Raw genomic sequence first — 27087 nt, 5'->3', positions numbered from 1 at the left:
GTTTGGGCAATGGTTTGGGGATCCCAACCTTCATCGAAACAGTCTCTTAAGATATTACAAATATTAAGTTTAATTTGTCATCGACCAAGAGTGAAAATACATGATCTTACAGGAAACTTTCATTCAATCTGGTGTGCGATTACATTGTTGCTTTTTGGCTATAAATAGTTCATCTATCTTTAAAAGAAATCATTGTTATGGCAATGTCTCACACAGCTAGTTGATTTTACTTCTAAGATTCTTTTTCTCAGTGGTTTTAGAAGTGCAATGTTGTGAGGACAGTAGAATCTGTCACAAGTACTTTCCTCTGTAACAGCAGAGCTGAAGTTGCATATTATCAACCGGAAGACTTTCTTCTGGGAAATCACATGCCCCGATCTTCTCCGGACCCTGGTCTGCTAGAAGCTCACACGGCTGAGGAACCACTCCGCTTGAAATCCCAGCAACGTCAGTGCAGTTCCAAGGTACTTTCTTTCCCTTCTTTGCCATTGTAATTGTAACATTAGATATGCAAATCCCAGTAAATGGATCTCCAGTTATTCCCCCCAGTTTACCTGCCATTGTTACATTCTCAGCCACCATATCATGATAATTTATGTTCTGGATCACTGGAAGCGCATTAGGATCATAGCCATCATCTGCATGTGATCCATAGTCTCCTGCAATCCAAAATACATACTTCATGGTTTTCATGGTCATCCCTCTGACATATATGTCTTTCACAAAGCCTCCTCTTCCTACAGCAGTTTTGATTCTGACTCCTGATTCCGTGTTAATGGCAAGGATATCCTCAGCCCTGACATCTTGGATCCCACCAGACATCTCACTTCCGAGTGCAATCACAGCACTAAATGGAGAAATGCATGTCAAACGTCTGATCACAAGCGCTTTGGTTGGCATCCCAAAAGCAATACCATACTCATCCCAACCACTCTTTACGGCTATACAATCATCTCCAGAGACAATGTAACAGTCCTCAATTCGAGTATTTGTGCAAGAGTCTAAACAATAAAAACCAGTAGTTTGATTAGCAATTGAGGAGCATTCATACTAGTTTGACATTAAACTTTGATTTACATTTTGTGCAGATGAGCAAGAATTTAGTACATATACACATGCTTACCGGGGTTGATCCCATCTGTGTTTGGAGACGTTACTGGTGCAAGGATTGTAAGGCCTTGAACTAGAACATTGCTGCATTTTTTATCTTTTGTTAGAACAAATCTCAGAATTCAAAAGACTCAAACTTTATGAGTTTGAGAGTTGTTTTATGCAAGTTGACTGAACAAGTTTGTTACCCTTTTACTTATCTCTTGCAGTTCTTACAGCATTAGACATAAAAAAGTAGCAATTAGAGAGTAAGAACAAAGCCATTTGCAGAGCCAGAGAATGAAGTTACCTGCTGTAAACAGGATGAACATTCCATGATGGAGAATTAACCAAAGTAAGGTTCGAAATTTGGATATTTTCTGAGAACATGATTTCAATCAGGTAAGGCCGAGTGTACTTTAACTCCCCCTTGTGGAATTTTTGCCACCATAGTTCACCTTGACCATCAATTGTGCCATTTCCCCCTAATATAAAATGTACCTCATAAACTCAGCAAAATACTCTAATTTTCTCAATAGTATCATTCATAATTGAAGCATATTTCGTGCTTGTTACCTGTTACTACAACATCAGTGAGGTTGGTTCCAAATATCAGACTGATGAATCTTCCTCCAGCAGTATCCCTTCCTCTACCGTACGATGGAAGTGGATCAATCACTGGCCATTCATTCTCATCCTAGCACAATAATGAAGATAACATTATCATAGAGTCATCAAATTTGCAGCCATTCGATCAAACACAAAAAATGACAAAAGGTTATTGTCTAAAGAGGGTTTGGTTGTCTAACCTGAGAGGCAAGAAGAACAGCATCCTTGTGGAGATAGAGAGTGAAATGGCTGGTGAGGTTGAAGCTCCCAGTTAACCATTTCCCAGCAGGAACAAAAAGTTGGGATCCACCTTGTGAGTCATATTGACTCAGATGCTGAATTGCTGCCTGAAAAGCCTTGGTGTTTGATGTGATACCATCACCAACTCCTCCAAAATCTGCCAGTGATGCACTTTGGGCTCTGCAACTTATGGCTGAGTACTCAAAGCTGTCCACATTCTTAGCCTTCCGGCTTTCAACTGCGTTTGTGCACAATAAAACCAGAACCAGTAGTACCACCATAGCCATCTTAGGTAACTGTCACATTGAAAGCACAGCCAGCACGTTTAATGTGATTTCAGTAACTGCCATTTTTTTTCTTTGAGAAACAACCAAAGCCAATATTGTAAATCACAATATGACAGAATCCCACATACCAAAAACTGTAAAGGAGAGAACTTTATGCATAAAGATTTTTTTTTGTGTCCCAATGAAAATGATGAACATCAAAGAGCAATGCCTTTGGTCTGTGAAACCAAATTTGTGGAGCTAAAGAGGAGAGAGATTGAATGAAAGGGAAGAGAGGTTACCTTAGCTTTTGGGGGAGTCCTCCAAAGTCCCATCATACAAAAGGTAGTTTCTCAAACATGGTATTTTGGTTAGTTGCAGAGCCAAAGTATATATAGAGTCATTCTCAAAAAAAGTATATATAGAGTCAAAAACTGTGCAGTTTGTGTTCTGTGTTTATCAGTTACTTTCACGCCACAGATTTTTCTGTCTTGTTTGAGAATGAAACCTAATTACATAAGCAATGCCTAAACTCTAATAGTGCTGTAATCACAGACCCAATACCTCAATTATGGGATGTTTCATACTGTCTTGGGATTATTGAAAGTTTGAAACTCTTGAGCCAAGAAAAGAGAGTCGTTGAATTAATTCATTGTGTGAAGCACACCGTAAATAATGACTAATCTAATGACTTTCGAGACTTTGAAGGATAGCATTTTGGGTCAATTATAGGGTTTATTAGTTTCCTTTTCTTCTCATCCCTAGACCCTAGCTAAAATTTGTAGTTATCTATGTCTCAAAGAATCATTCTTGAGAATCCGTCACAACTCAAAGTTGAAACGAAACAAGGATATAAAAAATAAAACTTTTTCTTTTGGCAGAAATAAAAAATAAAACTTTGGATTTTAGTAGTGTGAGTTCAGATTTCTATGACCTGTAAATAGATTATGATAATGCTACCCTTGGCTTCATCTCAATTCTAATTTCTTTTGGTTCTTGGTGCATTGCAGTGAGAGACTGAGAGTCAATATGGTTCAAGCAAGATCTGAGGGCATCATTGTGAAATCACATGCTCAGTTTTGAAATCAGAAAAAGGGGAAGTTGAAGTAGGCCAACAGTGTGTTCCAATATGCCAATATGGGGTCAGAAAGATATATCATATTTATGACAATCTAATGATGGTAACTATGTGGAACACACGATATGAACTATGCGCACTATAGAAAGCACTCCCACTTTCCCCATTGCTATTTCTTCTTTGAAAACTGATAATCACATTTGCTATTTCCGGATGGAGCTGAAATCATCTTTTTCTCACTAGAGAAAGTTAGTTCAATCCTACCCCATACCCATCACTTTCTCCCCAACTTGTTTAAAACCATGAGTTTGGAAACAACTCAACAGGTACATATACCAGATTACCCAACCATGTGTACTAGGCATTATCCAAAGTAATGGACCTAATGCATGTTAATGGTAGTGGTGAGGTCATATGGGAATGGGATTATGGGTTTCTTGAGTGCCTGGTGGTGTACCAAAAGGAATGGATTTGTTACAAGCCTAAGATCCACTATGGCTTAGCTTGGACCAAAAAGAAGAAATGTCTTTCATTTTCAGTAATCTCATACCCTAGTTGTGTTACAGGGAATGTTACTAGAGACCATTTTTACAGACGATTCAATATATGAAAGCCAATTTAGTGATAGAGTTTGGACATATGAGGTCTTTTGCGTATATTAATCCCTTCACATTTTGCATAGGCCGGGTTTGAAAGCCGCAAAGTAGGATTATTATTAGGATTTTTGTCCATTTATCTCATTTCTAGGGATTTTTTTGTCACTTACCACATTAAGTTTTTTTAATTCCCTCTTATCTAAAACACTCTAAGGAGGTCTTCCCTAATACCCCATGAAGTTTTTTTTTTAAATACTATTTTACCCTCACCTCTTTGTTACTTAGAGAGAGAGAGAGAGAAACCATAGGAGACTTCACCTGAGCCGGTCACCGGTTGCCGGAATCAGTCTAACTTTCGCCCGATTTCGGTCACCGGATTCAGGCCAACTTTTGTCGGAGTTCCGTCACCGGTTGCCGACCGCCGCCCACAGGAATTTTCTGAAAACCTCTATTGCCCCCCAATAGAGGACAATAAACCTCTATTACCCCCCAATAGACGTCTATTGTCCCCCAATAGAACCTTCAATTACCGGAATGGAAACTAATCTTTCTAAAATTAGACAAATAAAACTTTGATTAAAGAAAAAAATGAAGAGATTATATCAATTCAAAACGTCTATTGCCCTCCAATAGACATTCAAAACTTTTTTTTTTCTTTCCTTATGATTTGGGCACCCACCTCCCCTTCTCCTTCCGGTTGCAGATCCGGGACCGTAGTAGTCTTGAAGCTGACTTACCGGAGCTGCACGACTCCGAGTTGCATGAAGTCGTCGCCGGTGGCACAATCCATGGCGCCGCCTCACGACAATCGCCGGCTACTGGGCTGCACCTCCGACGGATTGGGTTCTGCAAAACGATGGCGACTGGTGGTTCTGCGTCGTCGACGAGGCCAATCGGAGTAGCAATGACGAGTCGTTATTCTGCAAAAAGATCGGAGCGGTGGGTGGTTCTGCAAAACGATCGGAGCAGATGCCGGGAGCATCGTCGAGAATCGCCTCCAGGTTATCCAGTCGTTTTCCGGCCATTCTGGTACCCTCCGAGCCTCGATGACGGCGCAGATAAGAGAAAGACAGTGTCAGAGGAGAGAGAGACAGGGCCGGAGGAGAGAGAGAGCGCTGGAGGAGAGAAAGATCGGGATGTGAGAGAGAGAGAGAGAGAGAGAGAGAGAGAGAGATGAGGGGGTGGCAGTGGTTGTAGTTTCTTAATTAGGCTGAGGGGATATTTGTCATTTCTATTTGATTTGGGTTAGTGAGAGTCAAAATCTGTTGCTGGGGTGAGAAGGATAATTTTGTCCAATTTTAGTGTCTTGGGTCAAGGACCCTTATTATCTATACTATTATTAAGAGAAGAGGTTTTGTTAGCCAAAACTGAAAATTTTGACAGATTTAACCTTGAAAGATTAAAAAACTTTAAGAATAAATTAAATCACAAGGGTAAATTGAATAATTATAAAATAAATTTTTATTAGAAAATTAAAAAGAAATGATCCCACAACCCCTACTTTTTCTTCCACTATGTATGAAGAAGGACTAGTTAGTAAGTTTTAGTCGAAACTGAAAAGTAAAGAAGAAAATAATAATTGGCTGCCTGCGGATCTATGATGTGATTGGGTCCACAAATTCACGGTATATTTGTCAGATTCGTATTGTATGATTGTGTAGCATATAATGTCATTATCTCCCCGTGACACTTTGATTTATGGCCAGCTCTTCACGGGCACTACTAAGTAGTGGAGGCTAGAGGGATTTTCTCTTTAGTTATCACAATCTTCTGCATTATATAGGCACCAAGCCACCAACTTTTATCTGTTACTAAACTTAAGGGAACATGAGAATCTTAATTGTGGTCACTGGTCAGAAAAAAGATAGAAAATTATATCATATGAAGAGCATAAATTGTTCATAGCAATATGTATGTGGGTTCATCTAAACATCCCATTTTAAACTATTTTGTATATCTACTACATATTAGTAAAAACGTGTAACAACGTATTGAGGAGTTGTTAATACAAAATATTTTGTTCTTTTATTTATATATTAATTTTATATATGCATATTTGAATGTAGTACCCACACCGTTTCCATGCCACAATTGATAAAAAACCTAGGGCGTATTGCTCAAAGCCTCAAACAATTAGTCCGGCTATCCGCGCGACCAGAGAAATAGTAATATCTCGGAAGACATTGATACAAAATTCATGACTTTAACAATGAACTCATGCTCTAACAATTTTCACACTAAAATCTCAACTCTCCATACTTAATATCCCACAGTTTGATCAACAATAATTTGTTGATACCTTACAAACATTACTACACACCTAGTAGATGCGATATACAATTTTAATTTATAAGTGGAAAGTGGGTTCTTAGGGACATTAAGGTTCTCAGACTCATGACCTGATTGCAGTACTAAGTGATGAAAAGATTATCACCTGCATTTAATTTGTCATGTCTCCCAAATAGCAACGGTTTAGTATGAACTATGAATCATATTGAAGATGGATGCTGTTTACCATGCATGAGCTATGAAACTTATAACTGAGAATAAATTATTGAATCGTCAGTGGACCTCATGTATTACATGTGCTTCTGAAGGTAAAAAATGCATGCTCCTTTGGAGGAGTAACTTTTGATGCATATATACCTTGTCAACTTCAATGGCTACATCGTACCACCCAAAAAAAAAAAAAAAAAAAAAAAAAAAAAAACTTCAATTGCTACATATGTAAAGGGAAAAACGATATTGCAGGATACACAAAATTATTTAATGGAAGTGAGCGAGATTTGATTGCAATACAAGACAAGAAGTTAAGATGAGCTAGATTCAGCAGGAGAATTAACGATTAACCCCTCCCAAACTAGCAATTAGTTGTAAATGCCAAACATTATTAGCTAGTAGCTACTATGACCCTGATCCTCAAGCGTTGTAAAAATTTATTGTAACCAAAGAAAATAGCCATCACTGCATCATACTATCTAAGAGCAATTCCAACATCTTCTCTATAGTTTCTGTATTATAAGGAAGCAAAAGTCAAAACTTTAACTTTTTTTTTTCTTCTCCAATTTTAACAGATTCTCTATTTTACAGCAATGTCTAAAATCTCCATAATTCTTCCTTAAATTTTAGAGATTGCTATAAATTTAGAGAATTTGGTTTTCTCTTTCCTCACTATCCCTAAAATAGGGATAGTTATAGGGAAATTGTTGGAGCAAAAGAGACTCATTTTTTTCCTAAAATAGAGAAAAATTAAAATATGAAGAAACTGTTGGAGTTACTCTAACAATTAAACTATGTATAGATTCAATACATAGTTCAATTAAACAATTGAACTCGTGATTATGCATGCAATCACGTAGAGAGTTCAATACTTATAACTAAACTGTTGCAATTTGTTTCAGTGTCTAGGGCAGTTAAACGTTGAGAGTTCTTTTGGGACAATGAGTCAGGGACCTACTAGCTTAGATTGGAGAAAGCAAGGTCAAGTTAGCTCAGTTTTGGACCAGATTAAAATGCTCACCCTAAAAACGAAACCCAACTAGAGCTAGGCCTATTTTGTTGGTCTAACCAAATCTACAAAAATTGCAAGGCCGATTAACCTCACCTAGTTAGTTTACAGCCCAATAATATTATACAGCTGTATCATTACGAGTGGTGCTTTTGCCCCCAAACATTTAATCTTCACACCAGCACTTCAATTATAAGAACTTAATTTCTAATCTCTTATATATCCTACATGGTCTCTCAATTTTCTAAGCTCTAAAAGCAAATAAAATGACTCCATTCCAGATAGAGGTGATATCTGGAATCTGGATGCTAGCTAAGTAGCTGGTCTACCGAGCGCGCACGCACACATATTGTACTTGGAGCATGGACATACCTTTCACTACAACAAAACTGCTCTATATATAGCCACCATCGATCAATATCCATTTTCATGCAAAACAGCTAGGAATTATATATAGTATTAATTCAGGTGTGCATATGTACATCAATGTATAAGTTAAGTTCTTAATTGATCGAAGGCTCACACTACTGCAGCGCGCATGCATATGAATACATATGCAGCTGCCAATCAACTACAGCTTGAAAGCTGATTAAATTACAATTATAGATATGCATGCATTAATCTATTGAATGTTTAATCAACTACACCAGTTAGTCTTGATCAATTTCAAGCATATATAATCTATTTGCTCGGAGCTTCATTAAAATCTGTCCCAGATGACAGCTTCATGAGTCAGTTCATCTTGTCCAATTACATATGAACTAGCATCTCATCAACAATAAGTTCTATTTTTCATTTGGTCGGTATTGTAGCAATACCATCAAGTTTTAGTATAATTTATTTAATTTACTTCAGCAAGTACTAGGATGTACTAACTCGATCAGGACCTGGTTTCTGAGGGCTCAAATGATAGCTTCAACACAACCCAGGCGACCTAGCTAGATGTTCAGAAGAGGCAACAAGCCAAGCATGTAATCATATGTATGTAATTGAATTTGAATCTAGCTGAGGTCTGTGAGTGTTTGCCAAATTAGCTACCTGGCCTTTTTAACTGGTTTAGCTAGCTTACTATGTTGGCAGTAAGTGTATATTATCTTCTCCAAAGTTTATAGGGAGAGGGTGATACTTTTAGAGTGAGATAACCCTAAAATAATCTGTATGTTTAGACAAAATGATTACAATTAAAAAAAAGTTGGTCAGAATTATAAAATGTAAATAAGGAACTTATTTTATGAGGTCGAATCTAAAGACATAGCTTAGAGAGTACACCCAAACCTTGAATTCAACATTTCTATTGGTTATGAAGGAGTCTCAAAACAGTTAAAAGTTTCTACTCTTTAGGGTTCTTCATAATAAACAAATCAGAAAGGAAAGGATCAGAAGAATGCCTGCTCGATTTTAATATTAGTACTGGTCGGAATTAAACAGGTAAACTAATCAATCTATTTCAAAGATAAACGGAAAGTGTCGCTTTTGGCTTTCCAAATTTGACCAAGAAGAATAGACAAACTTATAGTTCTATATAATTCAGCCATATCAGAATAAAACACCAAAACAAACTTACTACATATTTATAGAATTGTATACATCAGTCAAACTCGATTAATTAAGAAAACCCACTTGTGGAACCTAATTTTGCAAACAGAAGGCAAACCCACAAACTTACATCTATATATAATCCTCTATATCATGCACTTTCACCAAATCTTGGAGTTCATGATAGCTAGAGTAGTTGATTACTTATTATCTCTCTACACCCCACTCGATCTTCTTCGTCCAACCCTCGAAGAAACCCTTGCAAATACAACACTCGTGGGGACCGATATATCCCTTTTATTTAACACAATATTTTGTTTATTTCCGGAACCCATAAAACTATATATTCAATATTATTGGTTGTTATTGATCGAAGTAGGGTGCTAGAGGAAATAGAGGCATCACTTATCTCCAAACAAGTACCCAAGTGATGAATCACCGCCAGGAACTGATTTAACTTTTGTTGTTGGACGATCCTGAATTATCATGTGCAGATCCATGATTAACTTTCCGAGTTATATAATGTAAATATAGAAAATCTACAACATATATGACAGTAAACTTACAGTTAAGAAGTTTCCAGAATTTGGGCCTTCAGCTCTTCGATAGTTGTTGGAATTGGAAGGAGTCTGATGATCTGAAGGCTTTTGATCATCAGTGGTGGTGGTATCGATGCCGTATGGCGGCAATACTGGCTTAGCAGCGGGAGGTGGAGTTTGTGGCTCCTCTGAGCCAAACAAGTAACCCAATGAACTTTGTCCACCGCCAGAGCTCCCACCTCTACTCATGGCTTCTCAGGAATCGGAACTTCAGAAGTGGGATGAGAAGGAAAGAGGGAGCCCTAATTTATATACTGAGGATGATGATGCGTACCTAATTTGTCATTAAATTTATTATTAAATAGTAATATCAACTATAGTACGTAATTTACAATACGGAAAGGGGCATCCGATGTATATATGTATGGAACTGTCTTTGTACATATCTCCCTATAAGTGCATCACAGATTTTTGGTAATTAGGGTTTTGTTTCGGTGGCCTTGTGCAATTCTCAACCCTTAATCACTATAGGGTTGTACTTTGAAATCCACCATAACTTCATTTTTTTCTTGTGGATTTGTTATTAAGGTTTAGAAAACACCTTTCTCAAAGAAAAAAAAAAGTTTCAGAAAACACAATTAAGGAGAAAGCATATACAAGGCATGAAACAGACCTTTTTTTTTTTTTTTTTGATCAAAATGAAACAGACATTTTTTTTATATATATTTTTTATCAAAATGAAACAGACATGTTGTTTTTGACTACTAATGGAAATTGATGTATGTGTATAACAGTATAAGCATGCACTATATTATAAATTTCCTAGTTAGAGTTAGGACGATTAGATTGATCTATATTTCTATAACTGTTGCTTTGAAAGGTGGCTAAACGAAATTATAAGTTGGTTGAAGGAACTGACGAAGTGGTGTTAGCTCAGTGATTAGAGCACCCACTACCTATGTACGAAGTCATGGGTTCGAGTCACCATGGGGGCAGGAGTGAAACCCATTGATCCTCTTTCAAAAAAAAAAAAAAAAGTTGGTTGAAGGAAGTAGGAACTTGAATTTGATTAGCCTTTAAAACAATAATAACCTCTTATAAATCGGAATTAGTGATAAATGATTATTGCACAACTGGACAAGAACTTAACTCTTAGTAGTTCACCATTGTTGGAACTTGGAAGATCCCTAAGCCCACAGATTACCAATTACACTACTGGATTCTTTCTTTGTTCTCTTAGTGGTTTATAACGGGAGAAATTAACTATAGGGCTGATCATCAAATAGGTAAATCAATTAAGAGAAATTCTTAGGTGGGGGTTTCCCCACCACGTGTCTTTACGCCCCCCAATCAAAAGAGAGGAAATTTTCTATATTTTCCAAAACTACCCCTGCTCCCTGAAGTGCAATACCCAAAACACCCCCCTGCTGGGCAGTGATTGGCCCTCCCCACCACGTGTCCGTGCGGGTGCCCTACGCAAGATTCTCTCATCAATTAATCACTGTCAACTAATTAACCATGACATAATCAATTAACTGTCTTTAACTCGACAGGGTCAGGTGGGTTGGTCCTAAACTACATTATTTAAAGAGCTAATAAAGCAAATGCTACTTAAAACTTGGGGTTAAATCAAGAAAATATATGGAGGGTGAGTCATTGAGTAGTCTAGCCAACTGTCTAATTAACACGATCTATTACGTGGATGAGATGGAATCTTAAAAATTGAAAAGGTCAACGCGGCATAAAAATATAAATATCTTGGAAGCTTAATTTTCTGTTTAGATTTCCAATATTAATTCCTTAATTTGATGAGTTGCATTTCTCTGGCTCATAGAGAAGTTCTAAATAAAAATCTGATAGAAAGTCATCAGTTCAATTTAGATGAATACTACCACAAATCAGATCAATGCAGCTATCTAATACTACTTCAGTACGTATTTCTCTATGGTATATTAATGTGCTCTGAGTGTGGTCTTTTTTAGCTCTCTGAATTAAGGACTACTTGAAATACATGAAAATTGGCAGATTGAATAAATTGAAGTGGCAAGGAGATAACTGATGAACTTGTTGAGGTCTTGTCAGCAATTGGCTGTTTATTTGTTTGAAGTACCTTTTACAGGTAGTTGATGATGGAGCAAGATATGATGACACCTATGGCCCTGAGTGTTGCATAATAATTGTACGTCAAACCAGTATGTAATTGTCTCATCAGTGTTCGATCGATGTGATAAATTTCGACGAATAATGTCTACTTATATCTATCTTCCCAGCTTCTGAAGCTGCATTTGATCGTGAACACTTTTTTTTTTTTTGGCAAAGGATCGTGAACACTTGATGGTCAGTACTACCAGCAATTCACTCATGGAGGAGTTGGATGTCGATCTGTGGTGACAAATTGTTCTAGTCTAGAAATAATTTTCGAATCATGAAATGCGAACTCTGTCAACCACTATTGATTTCCTCGTCGATCAGTACTTGGAGCAAGTTCACCCATTGGGTCACCAGGTCACCTACTATTCACTATTTTTTGTGTATTTTCACCCTCTGGGTCACGGGCACAGTGTATTTCGTGCCCTGGGTCACCACGGTGACCTGCACAGTGTATTTTGTGACCCAGAGAATGAAAATATACACTAAAAAGCAGTGAATAGTAGGTGACCCAACGGGTGAACTTGCTCTTATGAAGAAAATTTCCACATTGATATTGCATGTGATGACAGTGACCAAGCTAGCTAGCTAGGTCAGCAGTACTTTCAGTACTAAAATAAGTAGTATTGATCGAGCATTGTGGATTATGGTATTGTTTGCAATGCGAAAACAACTAGCTACTCCTTTTAGTTGGGGAAAGTTTGACCAAAGGTGAACTACTTTTTTGGGTATTATTTGTATATCACCTTACGTGGAAGTTGATGTAAGAGATCATTCTATCACATAATTTTATTAAATGACATGACTGTACCACATCAGCTGCCACGTAAGGTGGGATGCAAGTAGTACTAAAAAAAGTGGTTCACCTAGCATTGCTCATGACTAAAAGAGATCATGGGATAAAAGCAAATGGGAGGCTTTCTGGGGGAGGGGACACTAATGATTACTCATGAATCATGATAGGTGTTTGCCATCTATAAACAATAGGTTGGAGTTTTTCGTAGAGCTATCACTCGGTCGGTTCGAATCGGTTATAGATCTTACCCACTTCAAAACCAAAGCTTTCGATTTCAAAATGGAGCTACCAATTACCAACTAAAATTTTAGGTATTTAATCATATCTACCAAATTAGGTATTTCAATAATATAAATTAGAATGAACAATACTAGATTTTTTTAATTGATAAGTTGTCGGAAACTTTGTATATATTCATCTGTTTATCTGATTATAAATCTCTTATGTACATATGACATCAAGTTTTAGTCATTTTCAATAAAACTAGTTATTTAACAATCTTTTAACAAGTTGCTTAAAATACATGTACTCCTAACGTAGTATTACTGTATTAGTATAATTTTAATACTATTATGAAAATAATTATGTTTATATTTCTTAATATACATGTATGTGTATTGAAAAATACAGTATATATAGCTAATATTTAGATAATCGGTAGATTCGGTACTTACCAAAACCAATCCAACTTTTTTGGTAATATTCGATTTCGGTTTTATCGGTTTCTATTACTAAAATATTGGTTTACCAAACATAAAATATTAGTTGGTATTCAGTCAGTTCGATAATTACTATATCAAATGACAGCCTTAGTTTATTGTATACTTAATTGCGATAAAAACAACAATATTAACTACCACTAGCAATCTAGCATATCGAACATGCAATGTTGTGTATCTTGATTTTTCTTTATGATATTCTTATCTGAACTCTAAAATTTCGTAAATACTACAAAAATCACAATCCTAAATTGATATTTCTCATCCTTCTTTTCTTGTCCCTCTACTTCTCATCCTCCTCTTTCCCTCTTTCAAAACCTTAAGTATATATATTGTATTGATTGACAGTGTTGGTATATAAGAGCATATAGCACCTGAAATGAAACATCAAAGGTTTACGAACTAACACTAACTTAACCATTTAATTGAGTTTAATGAAAATTAAATAAAAAATTTGCAACACCTAAACTCAAGTCGGAGAAATTTGATGTAACATGAGGGTTTACCCTAAAAAGACGTGGAGTCCATCCTTGGATCATTTGACCCTAGACACTATGGCATCGTCCCGAACCTATAAGATTTCCCGGGAATCCAGGACCTTACCCCTTTCCAATCAATAATGAATTATCGGAACGGGAGAGGATCCTCTCCTGAGCTCTATTTTTAGCTGAACTAACTGAGCTTTTGTTTATGTAATGCCATGTGTTAAAAGATGAATCTAACGACCCAAATAATTTTGCTCTTTGGTTTTATATTTTGACATATAATTAGAGCTTGCCATGTGAACGCAATCAAATCTAACGGTTTAAAATAGCTAATGGACAATCTCAGACTGCATCATCTTCTTCTTCTTCTCTCGCCTTGAAATTTATCAATTAATCTTCGTATTAGAACATAGGCAGCCAAGTGTTCTTTGTCTTCAATCTTCACCAACTACCCTCTTCTCTCACTCTTTGTCTTTTGAACCTAGTTCTTCGATTTTGGATCTGACCCGGCCAGTTCATAATTTTCAATTGTTTGATTGTTAGCTTCATAATCTTGGTTTTTGGATAAGAGATCTTGAAGGGATATATTCATTCAAATTTGGCCGAGGGAAGAGAAGCTTAAAATCATCTGCTCTTTTTGGACTGAGCTAACCACAAATCAAAAAAATAAAATATAGATATATTGAATGGATTGAGTATCAGCAGGAACGCATGAGCAAGAAGACTTAGGTGGTTGATTACATTTGGTGCGGAAGAAAGGAAAAGAATAAAAACTGAGAGAGAGAGAGAGAGCAACCAGTGTGAAAGAAGAGAAGAACAGGAGAGGGAAGGAAATAAAATAGAAAAGGAAAAGCCAGATTTATTGTAGGCCATTAGATCTAACAATGGACACTTGTCTTCATCTCTTTAAAAGCTCAGGTGAAAAAGTTTATCAGGATATATATAATCATATAATACAACTGGAAAAAGGGAGTAGATCGAGGTTATATAGGCATGGACCAATCTGTGAAACAAAAGTCTTGTACATGTATTCTCTTTACTCAACATGACACGTAAAAAATGCCACAAAAGGAACTTGAGATGTAAAAGTATGAAACTAAAGGGGTCCCAAATTAACAAAAGATGGGAGTCCTTTGTTGATGACCACATGCATGAGAGCATCTGTAGTAATAGACACTGCTTGTCGAAAATCAAATTATAGATAAAGGCTGATATTATTCATAAGAATTGTCAATGCCTTCATAGTTTTTATGCAGCAATTGAAGACAATAAAAGTAAGTAATGCCATTAGATGTTTGAAGATAAAAATAAATAAAAAATTATGCAAAGGAATTGACAATAGAGTAGGGTCCACCATCATTGATTGAGCAATTGTACGGGTAAAATTGGCTGTCGGATTGACTAGTACGGTCCAATCCTTAAACTGTTCACGGTTGATGCATTATCATTTTTCTTCTAACCAAGGACTAAAAAATCGAAAGTTTCGGCGATATTTCGTCTAAATTTTCATTTTTTTGGGGTGTCGATATTTCCGTGACCATCCAAGTATATTTCGACAGATATTTTGGAAATTTCCCGAAATTTTCGGAAATATCGAGAAATTGATGATATTTTGCGAAATTTTGGGTAATTTCTGTGACCATCCAAGTATATTTCGACAGATATTTTAGAAATTTCCGGAAATATCGAGAAATTGACGATATTTTTCGAAATTTTGGATAATTTCCGGAACCTTTCGACTCTTCCCACCCTTTCTCATATCAGTCACACGCAAAGTCACCACCACTCTACAACCCTTTCTCACATCAGTCACATGCAACATCAACATCATGTGGCTAACATATAGTTGGCCAAAAATTCAAATAAAAAAAATCAACAAAGTCACCAAGGCTCAAACCTTGGTCACTTCATTGCTCTTTGAGCAAGAGCCTTAGCCAACTCTGCTGCACCTACACTTGTGTTATCATTGCAACATTCTAATATATATTCATTTTGACTATGAATCTGAAAACTTAGGTAAATGTTCAATCAATAACTAACATAGAACAATCAATTACATTTTGAATTTTGTACCTCATAAGTCTTCTACGTGATTCTAAGTTACTTATGCAATTCAAGGTGTAATGTATGATATGTACAAAGAATGTATATAATATGTAATGGCCTAGCCTCCCATTGGGTTTCCGGCCATTAAAAAAAAAAAAAAAAAAAAAAAGATGTTTATTTCTAAAATTTTCAGAGTTGTAGGCGATTTAGCATTTACCGTTTCATCTTAAATTATTACAAATTACTATATAACAATGTTCATTAAGGTTTTCTTTTCATATATAGTAGACAATTGATTAAATAAACATATCTAAAAGTTTTACTTAAAATTTCCATTTTTTCTTCAAATTTCCATCATTTTTCTTGATTATTTACCGAAATCGATATATCCTCGATATTTCCGTTTCCGGGACCATCGAAATTTCCTTGAAACTCGATATTTAAGTCCTTGCTTCTAACTGACCAATAGATAGCCTATTGGTATTTGAAGCGCCCAGTGCTGCATATGCTATGCTCTGTCATCATAGCTAGATTACCACATATGTATGTACAAATAAAACAAATTTTTGTTGGATGCATGGGCTCCTAAAGATGGGAGTCTCCTTTTTTTTTTTTATTAGAAAAAATCACTGGTACTGCTGCGCTCAAGCCTTGATTATGTGTTCATGTAGTTGAGTAAATAATTATGGCCTATGATGTGTTTAATGGTGTTCAGGTATATTATGCTGTTGAGTAGCAACTTAGATGATTGAGTGCACAGTGTAATCTCATGAATTTTGCATAACGGGCTTTCTCCAATATCGATATAGGGAAGAAAATTTTCATTCTGAGTTCAGCGCATATTAAATAAGCCTTCAACTAATAGGCCTTTGGAGGGCAACTTCAAAGCCCAATCAGTCATACTTCTCGTTTGGACCAAGTTGAAATTTTGGATGAATCATAACCCTTCATTACAAATTCATGGTTGCAGTTTCAAAGCCGAGTCTAATAGCATAAATTTGTGACCAAGCATATCGAGCATTGAAATGTTGGAATGTGAGATTCTACATCACTTGAGCAAAGGCCATTGTGCTAAGCACGCAGTACGCCCCAAGCCTTGAAGGTAAAAAGGCACATAGTAAGAGAGTAGGTAGCAAAATCACCATAGTTACAGTTTCACAAAACATCCAAAAAGTGTACCAATCCATTTTCCTTTTGTCTAACACATCATTGCCTCATTGGTTATGTAAAAATAGCTGGATTAAAATCCAAGGACATTCAAGCACCGGAATTTTGAATTGAGTACCATGTTTAACTGTTCAAGTATACAAGTTATTCAAAGCAACTACTTCTACCAATTTCAAACAAAAGGAACTGGCTAGAAAAAAAAAATTTGTCTAAATTACTATCTATAGTTTCTCTCTCTCTCTTTTTTTTTTTTCCCTCGCCCCTTTCAGATTCTCATTTTTTTTTTCCCCGAACAATTATAGCTAATATTGTCAAATGTTCATTGTGAAGCTAGGTTATATTATCGGTCATCTTTGTCATTAATGACACCATAATTAATATTTTTGTTGTTACAGTCATGCTAGAACTATGAGGGCATCTCCCACGGTAAACCATAATCCTATTTATGGCCTACCCAATGCTCCCACCGTAAGCTATATCCCAAATGCCAAGAAAAATATTTGGCCTTCTCAAATATGCTAGGCCAAATTTGGGCTGAGATTTGGTAAGCCAAATTGTGGGCCCCACTGCCTTTTTTTTTTTTTTTTTGTTTCATTAATAACATGAATTTTACATTTAAGAAAAATCATTTTTCCTATATACATGGGTTATTTATAATGTTACTAAATATTAAAATTACATCATTGTAAATATCTTGTTGAGATCTTCAATATGAGCTCAATATTTGATATGTTTAAAATTTTTAAAATAAATGTGTAACCATTAATTTTTATGATATACTTATTTTTATTTAACTAAATCGACTAGTTTTATTGATAGCCTCGTCAAAACCATACTCGAAAATATATTCTGAGCTGGGAAAAAGAGTACTAGAATGTGAAATACTAAAACATAAACAACAACATAAAGTAAAACAACGAAACTAACAATTATTGAATTACACATTAAAAACTAAAATTAGCTAGTATTCCGGTAGATTAGCATCACTTCCTCCATATCATTGATTGGAAAAATAGCCGTTTTTTTTTTGTCATTTTCAAATTATAGCCGTTTATTACCGTTATTTACAACTATCATTATATCATTTATTAGAAAAATAGCCGTTTTTTTGTCATTATCAAATTAAATTATAGCCGTTAGATGTGATGATATTTGATTTTGGCCTACAGAATTTGGCCTACCGTGGCAGCACTGTTTTTTGTTGGTAGGCTAAAAAAGCATATTAGAGGGAATATTCTGTTTTTGGTAGGCTAAGAGCAACTCCAACGGTTGGAGTCATAAGCCATTTTGGCTTTGGCTTTTGTGGGGGACGTCTCCAACCATTCTGCAAGTGTAGCCATTTTGGCTTTTGAGCTATAAACCGAGTCAAAATGACTCAACATTGAAGAACGAAAGCCAAATGGGGGAGGGAAGAGAAGAGGCGGGCCCCGCCTGCATGTGCTGCATGCGCAGCTGAAGAGTGCGACGCGCCAGAGGGAGAAGACAGAAGCCACTCCCGCATGACGACAAAAAAACGGCTCCGCAGTGGCTGACGCGCGAGACACGCGCTGAGAAGCAGCCGACACATGGGGCCCAGCAGCGCAGAACGGGCAACAATCTCTCCAACGGTAAGAAATCTAACGGCCCAGATTCAACTTCATTAATTCTATTTAAAATGAAAGGCCCAGATTAAATCTTTCTAAACATAAAAAGTTAATATATATATATACTGAATATCTAATCTGACGGTTCAAAAAATTGTATAGATTAAAATCAACGGTCAATAATAAAGTAAATGTGTTTTAAACCCAAAAAAAATTGAAAAAATAGGAGAAAATTTTCTAAAAAATCAGGAAAATATTTTTTGCCCGTTGGAACAGTAACTTTAACAAATTCTATAAATACCAACCCTCTTCTTCATAAATTTTCACACCAAAACATCTCCAATCTCCTCCAAATTTCATTCTTTTTCACCATTGTTCTTCATCTAGCTAGCTTTCAATTTTTTTAGAAGATGCCTAACCCAAGACAAGAGTGTTGGAAGGACGCCGAAGATATAGCCTTGTGCATAGCTGTAGTTACCGTTGGTGAAGACGGCTCTAAGGGTACTAGTCAAGAGAAAAAAAAATTGTGGGAGCGTATACATGAAGTATACGAGACTTGCAAGCCTGCCGGAGGCGTGGTTAGATTGGGAGGAGGGTGTGACGGTCGTTGGAAAAAGATTAGACCGGCATGCGCTTGATGGCGTCAAGCTCTTAACAAAGCGGCACTTCTTCGAGGAAGTGGTGATAATGCCACCGACGAGGTAACCCTCCTTATTCTTGACGTTTTATTCTTATTTTTAAAATTAATTTTACCGTTATTTTAACATGTTATGTATATTAACTTTCGTATAAATATATATAGTACATGATTAATATCTTCTTATTTATAGATATTACAAGCTAAGTCAATCTATCGTACCTTAGCTAAAGGAGAGGAGTTTGCGTTTGAGCATTGTTGGCCAATATTAAAGGATACAAAAAAGTTTAGCAATCCTCCGGGCATGAATGTCGGTAGCTCAAGTTTTCCTACCTCTATCAACTTAGAGGATGACGGCACTCCCGCGAGTGAGTCCCCAAGCTCTTCAAATGTGCATGCACGCCCCCCAGGTCAAAAAGCTCAAAAGGCTGCTAAGAAAAAATCCAGGCAAGACGAAACAGGTGAACTCTTATTGCAAATGCAAAGGATTGCAGACCAAGGAGAGCGCGATCTCGAATACAGGCTGCGACTCAGGGAGGAGACTAAATTAGCTGAGCAGCACGCGGATGATGCTCGCACAATGAAAGTGGATCCGTCAATTTTCACACCCAAAAAAAGGAGTTATTGGGAGAGGAAGCAAGCACAGATTATTGAGAGGGAGGAACAAAGCTCTAGTGCTAGTGCATTTCGTCAACCCTCCTTTTCTGCAGAAGAAAATACACCACATAGTGAAAATGACTCTAACTTGGACCTCTACGTGCCAGTTCAAGAGACTCAATGGATGGGGAGAAATTAGAAATATTTTATTGGTTGTACTTTTTCACTTATGTTTTTCAATTATGAAATAAAATTGTTGCTATATTTTATAGTTAACAAATAAAAACAAAAACTTGTTTTTATCTCACTTTTATTCATAACAATAAAACACACTGCATTACAAAAGCATAAACACACTGACAATAAAATAAAACCACACAACATTACAAAGCATAAACACACAAACAATCAAACCACACAATGGCCACATTGCCAATTATTGAAAGCGTGAAAATACAATCTCTTCATCTGCGGTTCCGCTCTGCTTGCAACTTCATGTTCCAGAGGTGATTAACCAAATCTCCTTGAAGGACTCTATGCACAATTGGGCATCGAACCCCCTGGTAACGGGTCATGAACTCCTCAAGTTCAGGACGGTTGCGCTCAACCTCATGATCATCCTCATACCTCTCATATATTTGTGCTTTCCTTGGTCTGGTGGGGATATCATCGGGGTCAAAAGGCGACTCTTCATCTTCTTCACGCTCATCATCGACAATCATGTTGTGCAAAATAATGCAGGTCATCATGATGTATGATAGATCCTCCCTATCCCATCCACGGGCGGGTCCTCTTACTATTGCAAAACGAGCTTGGAGAATGCCAAAAGCCCTCTCCACGTCTTTTCTGTATGACTCCTGCATCTTTGTAAAATGAGCTTGCTCTGGAGTAATTGGATTTCTAATTGCTTTCACAAAAGATCCCCATTTAGGGTAGATCCCATCGACTAGGTAGTAGCATTGGCCATATTCTCTATCACCTACATAGTACGAAACTCGAGGAGCCTCACCTGTGCATATTTCGTTGAATAATGGAGACATTCCAAGTACATTAATATCATTAAGCGAACCTGGAAGTCCGAAATAGGCGTGCCAAATCCAAGCATCGTATGATGCGACCGCCTCCAGAATGATTGTGGGTTTTCCCTTATAACCAGTGAAGTGCCCTTGCCATGAGGATGGGCAGTTTTTCCACTGCCAGTGCATACAATCGAGACTTCCCACCATTCCGGGGAACCCCCTTTTCTCAGCAACATTGAGCAACCGCTGCAAATCTGCCGGAGTTGGTCGACGAAGGTAATGATCGTGGTACACATTCCAGATTGCTCTAGTAAAGTGCGACAAGATCTCCAAAGCTGTAGATTCAGCTACGTCTAGAAACTCATCACACAGGTCAGCCGGAAGCCCGTAAGCAAGCATCCTCATAGCACAAGTCAGCTTTTGTTCGGTAGACAAACCAACTCTGCCGGAGGCATCATCAGTTTGCACGAAGTACGGATCGTGGTTGGCGACATCATGCATCATTTGGTCAAACACATGAGGTCGCATTCTGTACCTTCTGCGAAATATATCGCCCTGGAACCTGCACGGCGAAGTGAAGTATAGAGCTTTCAATCGTCGATCCATAGCTTCTCGATCTCTTGCGATGTACTGGCGCCCGGCCTGTGAACCACCCCACTGTGATTCTTCCTCTTGGATCCTCAAGATATGAGAGGAAGCTGCCTGCATCACCAGGGCTCTTTGACGATTTCTTGTAATGGCATCTTCTTCCTCTTGCATCAGCAATTTCCGTAACCTATTCATTGCAACAAGGAACCAAAAATATAAATTGAAAAGGAAGTTCAGAATTTCTAAGCTTCTGATATGAGAATAGATGTGTTTGTGAATTGGTGAGCTATGATGGAGTGAATGACTCCGTATTTATGGAGGGTTGGAAAAGGATATCTGAAGATAGGATACGACACGTGGCAGATAAAAATCAAAAACGTAATCTAACCAGCCTTTCAACGACTGACACGTGGCACTAGAATCGGTAATAAAGTTGAGATAGAAAATCTTATCTTGTCACGGGATAAATAAAATCTCAACCGAGATAGAGATAAGATATCGGATCCGAATAGCATTGACACGTGGCACGAATATATAGATTCCCAAAAATAAATAAATAATTTTTTTTTAATCAATTAATGACGATATATTATATAACATAATTATGTATGATATATAAATTCATATTGTAGTTAATTAATTCTCTAAAATGATTAATTTATTAAATGACTTTGGCTTATGACTAAACATGGTTGGAGATGGAAAAATTGAATGAATAGTGATGACACTAGGGGAGTCAAATTTTGCATATGGCTTTGGCTTATGACTCTATTGTTGGAGATGCTCTAAAACCATTTGGCTTTTAACCTATCATGGGAGATGCTCTGAGCAGCCAAAAAATAGGGCTAGAATTTAATAAGAATAAAGAGATTATATATTATGACTGACGCGCTGACTCAAGTGTCTCTTTTAAACCACAAAAAAAAATATATATATATTGATTAATGTTGCTTTGCTTGTCAATAACTATTTCAGTATTTCTAACACCGTCAATACTTCATATCATCACTGCATATTGTCTTCAACTCTTCATCGATCATAATAATTTAATATTACTACTGTTGTTATCGACGCCATAGTTAATATTACACCTGTTACAGTGAACATTGTGCATTGACATTTACTTTTTATTTCTAAAAAAACAGATGAAAACAAAATCAGCAAGAAAACAGAAAATCTGTTTTAAATTAAAAAGAACAAAAATTGTATCCAAATTGCTATGCACCTACACCCCAAGAAACTGATTTTAAGTAAACTGCACAGCAGGAACATGTTCACAACCCATCCTTGTTTGAAAAAGCTGTCAAGCTGATGCTTACAGCATGCAATTAACTTCCCTCTTCACCTAAACTTCCTTCTGCTTCATTCTACATTTCCTTCGAAGCTTGTTGATTTCAGGTCCTCTCTGTTTTCCCCCTACCAATTAACCTTTTCCTCCTTGGAAGAATGGAAGATCAACTTTGAGAAGAATGAAGATCGAGCTTTTCTGAAATCTAGCTTGGCTGCTTAAAGCAGCTTTTAGCTAGCTTTGATCCCATGGCGACCGGAGTTTCCGTTTTTTTGGTCCCAATATGGTACTGTTTCGGTCGAAACAATCTTCTTGCCGGAAAATTTATCTCCCAAACTGTTAGGAAGTAAATCAGTTAGCATCTTCTATAATCTTCTATAATAGGATAGTAGTGATCTGTTAGTATTAGTAATCAATTGTGAATATTCTGTACTCCTTAATTGTAGCTTAATTGTAGGGATAGTTACCTTGTAAAGCAAAACTTGTATATCTTTGCCAACGTGATTGAATGAAAATCATTCCAACCAAATCTTCTTCTTTTCATGGTATCAAAGCAGGACTAGAATCTTGACTCCATTCCAATCAGTCCTATTCTTCAGTTTATCTAAGATCGCTTCCCGCAGTTGGATCATTGACAGCGGGGCGACAGATCACATCTCTTCATCTCCTAAATTATTTTCGCATAAGAGTAAAAATTGTTCATTACCTCCTGTGTTATTACCGAGCAGAGAGAAGGCTAATATTTTTGCAAAAGGATCATTGCCTCTGAATTCTGTGTATTACCTGCGTGATGTATTGTGTGTGCCTACATTCAAAGTTGATCTGTTATCGGTCAGTCGTCTGACAAGGGGCTTGAATTGTTCCGTGACTTTTTTTCCATATTGGTGTATTTTGCAGGATCTGGTTTCGAAGCGAACGATTGGTTTGGGTAAGCAACGTGACGGTCTCTATTATTTGGTGGCATTAGCGACGGAGAAAACCACGACCAAACCACATCATTCATCACCCATTCAACCTGCCTATCACCTCACCATGTCCTCTACCAATCTTTGGCATCGTCATTTGGGTCATGTTTCGTCTCGTCCTCTAGATTATATTGCTAAATATTTCTTAAATATTTCTCTTAATTCGAATCATGCTTGCGATGTTTGTCCATTAGCAAAGCAGAGTCGTCTTTCTTTTGGTACTAGTTCGATCTCATCTGTTAAACCTTTTGATCTTATTCATTGTGATATTTGGGGTCCTTATAAACATTCTTCTCTTTCTGGTGTCCATTATTTTCTTACTATTGTGGATGATTATTCTCGTTTTACCTGGGTTTTTTTAATGCAACATAAACATGAAACTCAATCTTTAGTAAAACATTTTTTTGCTCTTGCATCTACTCAATTCTCATCTCAGATTAAAAGTTTTCGCAGTGATAATGGGGCTGAGTTCCTTTCTCTTCAAAAATTTTTCCAAGATAATGGAGTCCTTTTCTCGACAATGGTTTGCCAAGTTTTCAGATGCTATACAGTCAGCCGGTTATATTCAATCAAAAGCGGATTATTCATTATTCACAAGACGACAAGGCAAGTCCTTTACCACTCTTTTGATATATGTTGATGACATCCTCATTACTGGTAATGATTCTCATAGTATTGCTGCCCTCAAGAAATTCCTGCATAGTCAATTTCATATTAAAGATCTTGGTAATTTGAAGTATTCTCTTGGCATCGAAGTCTCTTCTTCAGCCCATGGGACTTTTATTTCCCAACGAAAGTATGCCTTGGAGATTATTAAAGATGCAGGATTGTTAGGTGCAGCTCCAGTTGACACTCCCATGGAGCGTGGTCTGAAGTTGTCAAATGAAAGTGATGTTCTTAAAGATCCATCTAGATACAGAAGGCTAGTTGGAAGGCTAATTTACCTTACTGTCTCAAGACCTGATATTACTTATCCAGTACATATTTTAAGCAGGTTTATGCATGAGCCACGCAAATGTCATATGGAGAGTGCACTTCGGGTTGTGAGATATCTTAAGGGAGCTCCAGGTCAAGGGTTGTTCTTTTCCTCTAGTAGTGACCTCAGGCTGCGTGCTTTTTGTGATTCAGATTGGGCAGGATGTCCGATAACACGAAGATCCACCACAGGTTATTGTGTTTTCCTTGGATCTTCATTAATCTCAGGGAGATCAAAGCGACAGAAGACTGTGTCACTTTCTTCAGCTGAAGCGGAGTATCGAGCAATGACAGGTGCGTGTTGTGAATTAACATGGCTTCGATATCTTCTTAAAGATTTGGGAGTATTGCATCAACAGCCTGCCTTGTTGTACTGTGACAATAAGGCAGCGCTTCACATTGCAGCCAATCCAGTTTTTCATGAACGAACTCGACACATCGAAATGGATTGCCACTACATCAGGGATAAAATTCAAGATGGCTCCGTTGCAACAAAATTTGTGAGTTCTACACATCAGTTGGCTAATGTCCTTACCAAGGCCTTGGGAAAGGAAAATTTCCTTCCTATGATTCACAAGTTGGGAGTTCGGGATATCCACTCTCCAACTTAAGGGGGAGTGTTAGGAAGTAAATCAGTTAGCATCTTCTATAATAGGATAGTAGTGATCTGTTAGTATTAGTAATCAATTGTGAATATTCTGTACTCCTTAATTGTAGGGATAGTTACCTTGTAAAGCAAAACTCTGCTTGTATATCTTTGCCAACGTGATTGAATGAAAACCATTCCAACCAAATCTTCTTCTTTTCACAAACTGGTACTGTTTATAACAGATTTTCTTGGCAAACGGAGGTAAGAAAGATGTACTATAGTAGATGGCCCTTCTTCTGAAACTGAAATTCGAGAAGTAAATTCTATTTCTTGACATGGTTTGATTAACTTCTTTACAATACAGATTGGTGATCTTCCTGTTCCAGTCTTCAAGAGATGTTGGGTACATTTTGTTCTCTCTGTGGGATCTGCTGTAAGTAACTAATATGGAATAGTCAAATCAAGCGTCGTTATTTTGTTAATGAATAATCCCTTGTGTGTCTCATGGTTGAATAGAGGTGTGAAATTTGCTTCAAGTTCTTATATTATTCACAGGCGGAAGTGGAGTTTTGGGCAACATGGGCGAACAGAGCTCTGTGGCAGCTTCATTGTGACAAATGCACGAGGACACGAGGTTTATCATTTAATTCCTGAGAGAAAATTCTATCATGTTAGAACAAGATTCATGTTAAATGCACTATTGGGTGCGATCATACTAGCAATAATGCACCGAATCTCATCAAACTCCGAAGTTAAGTTTGTTTGGGCGAGAGCAGTACTAGGATGGGTGACCTCCTGGGAAGTCCTCGTGTTGCACCCCTTTTTAAAGTTAAAAACGGACCAAGGGTTTAGAACGCGTTTACACACGCCTGAGAGAAACTAGAGCTTTCTTCACCTTGTCCGGTGGAATGCGCTGTCGCCGTTGTTGGACGGGCCTTGTCAACTCCATGTGGGTCTGGGGAGATGGTGGGTCCCTCGATCGTTGTCTTGTTTGTAGTCGGGGAGATCGCGGTGGTGGTTTGTGCAGTGAGGAAAAGGGATCGGAGATTGTGGCGGTGGTCGAGTCTTGGTCTGTACCTCGCGAGTCTGATCGACGAAAGAGATTCGTGTTGCGCGGTCAGAGATTGCTGGGGGGTGACGGGATCGTGGCAGCGTGGTTGGGCTCTGATCAAAAGGATATGATCCGATTGGATTCCTTGAATTTGATCTGGGAAAGGCTTTGTTTGGCAGAAGCAAAACTTATCCATTAGCTCGACGATAGAGGTCCGAGGGCGGTCTAGCGATATCGGTGGGGCGAAACACTCGGCGGTCTGGCGGCGGTGGGGTTGGACCAGGCTTGTCTGGCGGTATGTGGTCTTCCTGTTCTCTTGGATGAAGCTTGGGCTGGTTTTATTATTTATGTTTTTACTTTTGTTTATTTTATTTAGTTAGTGTTGTCTTGCCTTTGGCGTGTAATAAATCCCTCTATGTATCTTGTAGGGCTAGTCGAGCTAAATGTCCGTGCCTTCACTCTTAGTGCCTTGTCTGGCCTAGTGAGGAGGCGATCCATTGTTAAATGGTTGCAATCCCCTAGTAGCAGAATGAAATTAAGTGTCGTCGGAGTTATTTTTCAGCGGCAACACAGTAGGAAAGCTGTAATTTTAGTAATTATGCTTCATTGTAATCGAGTTATCTTTTCATTGTGTCACCGTTATGTCAAACCAAATGGAGTAGCCAGCAGTGCACTCTTTGCTAATTGGTACTTGTTAGAATACAAGTATTTTGTAGAGTCTCCTGATATTATTTTGGGATGTTCTCTAGATGCTTATTGTAATCAGAGGTTTAGGCTCAATGTTCCCCCTTATATTCGGCAATTTCATTAATCAACGCTTGAAGACAGCTGCACCAGCCCTTCCTTAAAAAAAAAAAATGAACTGAGAGCCGTTTTTATTAGATATTAACTAAAAACTAAACAACTTAAAACAAAATTGGAAAACTTTATCCGGTAGTCCATATTTATTCAATGGGGGTGTAGAATGGAACAT

At 37.4% G+C, this 27087-nt stretch overlaps 3 protein-coding genes and 1 non-coding gene across 5 annotated transcripts; 1 reads left to right on the top strand and 3 right to left on the bottom strand.

Annotated features, from left to right (window-relative positions):
• Positions 1-91: 91 nt before the first annotated feature.
• On the bottom strand, positions 92-2626 carry LOC133742353 (probable polygalacturonase). Of its 2 annotated transcripts, none has more exons than XM_062170018.1 (6): positions 2507-2626; positions 1899-2234; positions 1666-1786; positions 1400-1574; positions 1124-1194; positions 92-1001 (listed from the first exon to the last, which is right to left on the bottom strand). In XM_062170018.1, the coding sequence occupies exons 1-6, from the start codon at positions 2540-2542 to the stop codon at positions 292-294; spliced, it is 1449 nt and encodes a 482-aa protein (XP_062026002.1). In that variant the 5' UTR covers positions 2543-2626; the 3' UTR covers positions 92-291. The 2 variants fall into 2 exon arrangements, with proteins under 2 accessions (XP_062026002.1, XP_062026003.1); XM_062170019.1 differs by lacking the exon at positions 2507-2626 and adding an exon at positions 2354-2480.
• Positions 2627-8922: 6296 nt separating this feature from the next.
• Positions 8923-9767, bottom strand: LOC133745260 (protein SPIRAL1-like 5). The gene is made up of 2 exons (XM_062173320.1): positions 9489-9767; positions 8923-9398 (listed from the first exon to the last, which is right to left on the bottom strand). The coding sequence occupies exons 1-2, from the start codon at positions 9708-9710 to the stop codon at positions 9324-9326; spliced, it is 297 nt and encodes a 98-aa protein (XP_062029304.1). The 5' UTR covers positions 9711-9767; the 3' UTR covers positions 8923-9323.
• Positions 9768-20103: 10336 nt separating this feature from the next.
• On the bottom strand, positions 20104-21441 carry LOC133744895 (uncharacterized). The gene has a single exon (XM_062172923.1). It carries the CDS (start codon positions 21439-21441, stop codon positions 20104-20106), a length of 1338 nt encoding a protein of 445 aa, XP_062028907.1.
• A 4324-nt stretch (positions 21442-25765) lies between these two features.
• Positions 25766-25883, top strand: LOC133707612 (5S ribosomal RNA). The gene has a single exon (XR_009845225.1). It is a non-coding gene; the product is annotated as a 5S ribosomal RNA (ribosomal RNA).
• Positions 25884-27087: the final 1204 nt, after the last annotated feature.

Source organism: Rosa rugosa, chromosome 4 (assembly GCF_958449725.1).
Source record: "Rosa rugosa chromosome 4, drRosRugo1.1, whole genome shotgun sequence".
NCBI lineage: Eukaryota > Viridiplantae > Streptophyta > Magnoliopsida > Rosales > Rosaceae > Rosa > Rosa rugosa.
Note: the sequence above shows the minus strand (reverse complement) of the source record. Positions and strands in the feature narration are given on the sequence as shown.

Coding starts and splice junctions, on each gene's coding strand:
- LOC133742353 (XM_062170018.1), bottom strand. CDS start 2,542: ATGATGGGACTTTGGAGGACTCCCCCAAAAGCTAAG. Junction 1,787..1,898: donor CTGTTCTTCTTGCCTCTCAG/GTTAGACAACCA, acceptor TTATTGTGCTAG/GATGAGAATGAATGGCCAGT. Junction 1,195..1,399: donor GTTCATCCTGTTTACAGCAG/GTAACTTCATTC, acceptor TAAAAAATGCAG/CAATGTTCTAGTTCAAGGCC.
- LOC133745260 (XM_062173320.1), bottom strand. CDS start 9,710: ATGAGTAGAGGTGGGAGCTCTGGCGGTGGACAAAGTTCATTGGGTTAC. Junction 9,399..9,488: donor ATTCTGGAAACTTCTTAACT/GTAAGTTTACTG, acceptor ATGATAATTCAG/GATCGTCCAACAACAAAAGT.
- LOC133744895 (XM_062172923.1), bottom strand. CDS start 21,441: ATGAATAGGTTACGGAAATTGCTGATGCAAGAGGAAGAAGATGCCATT.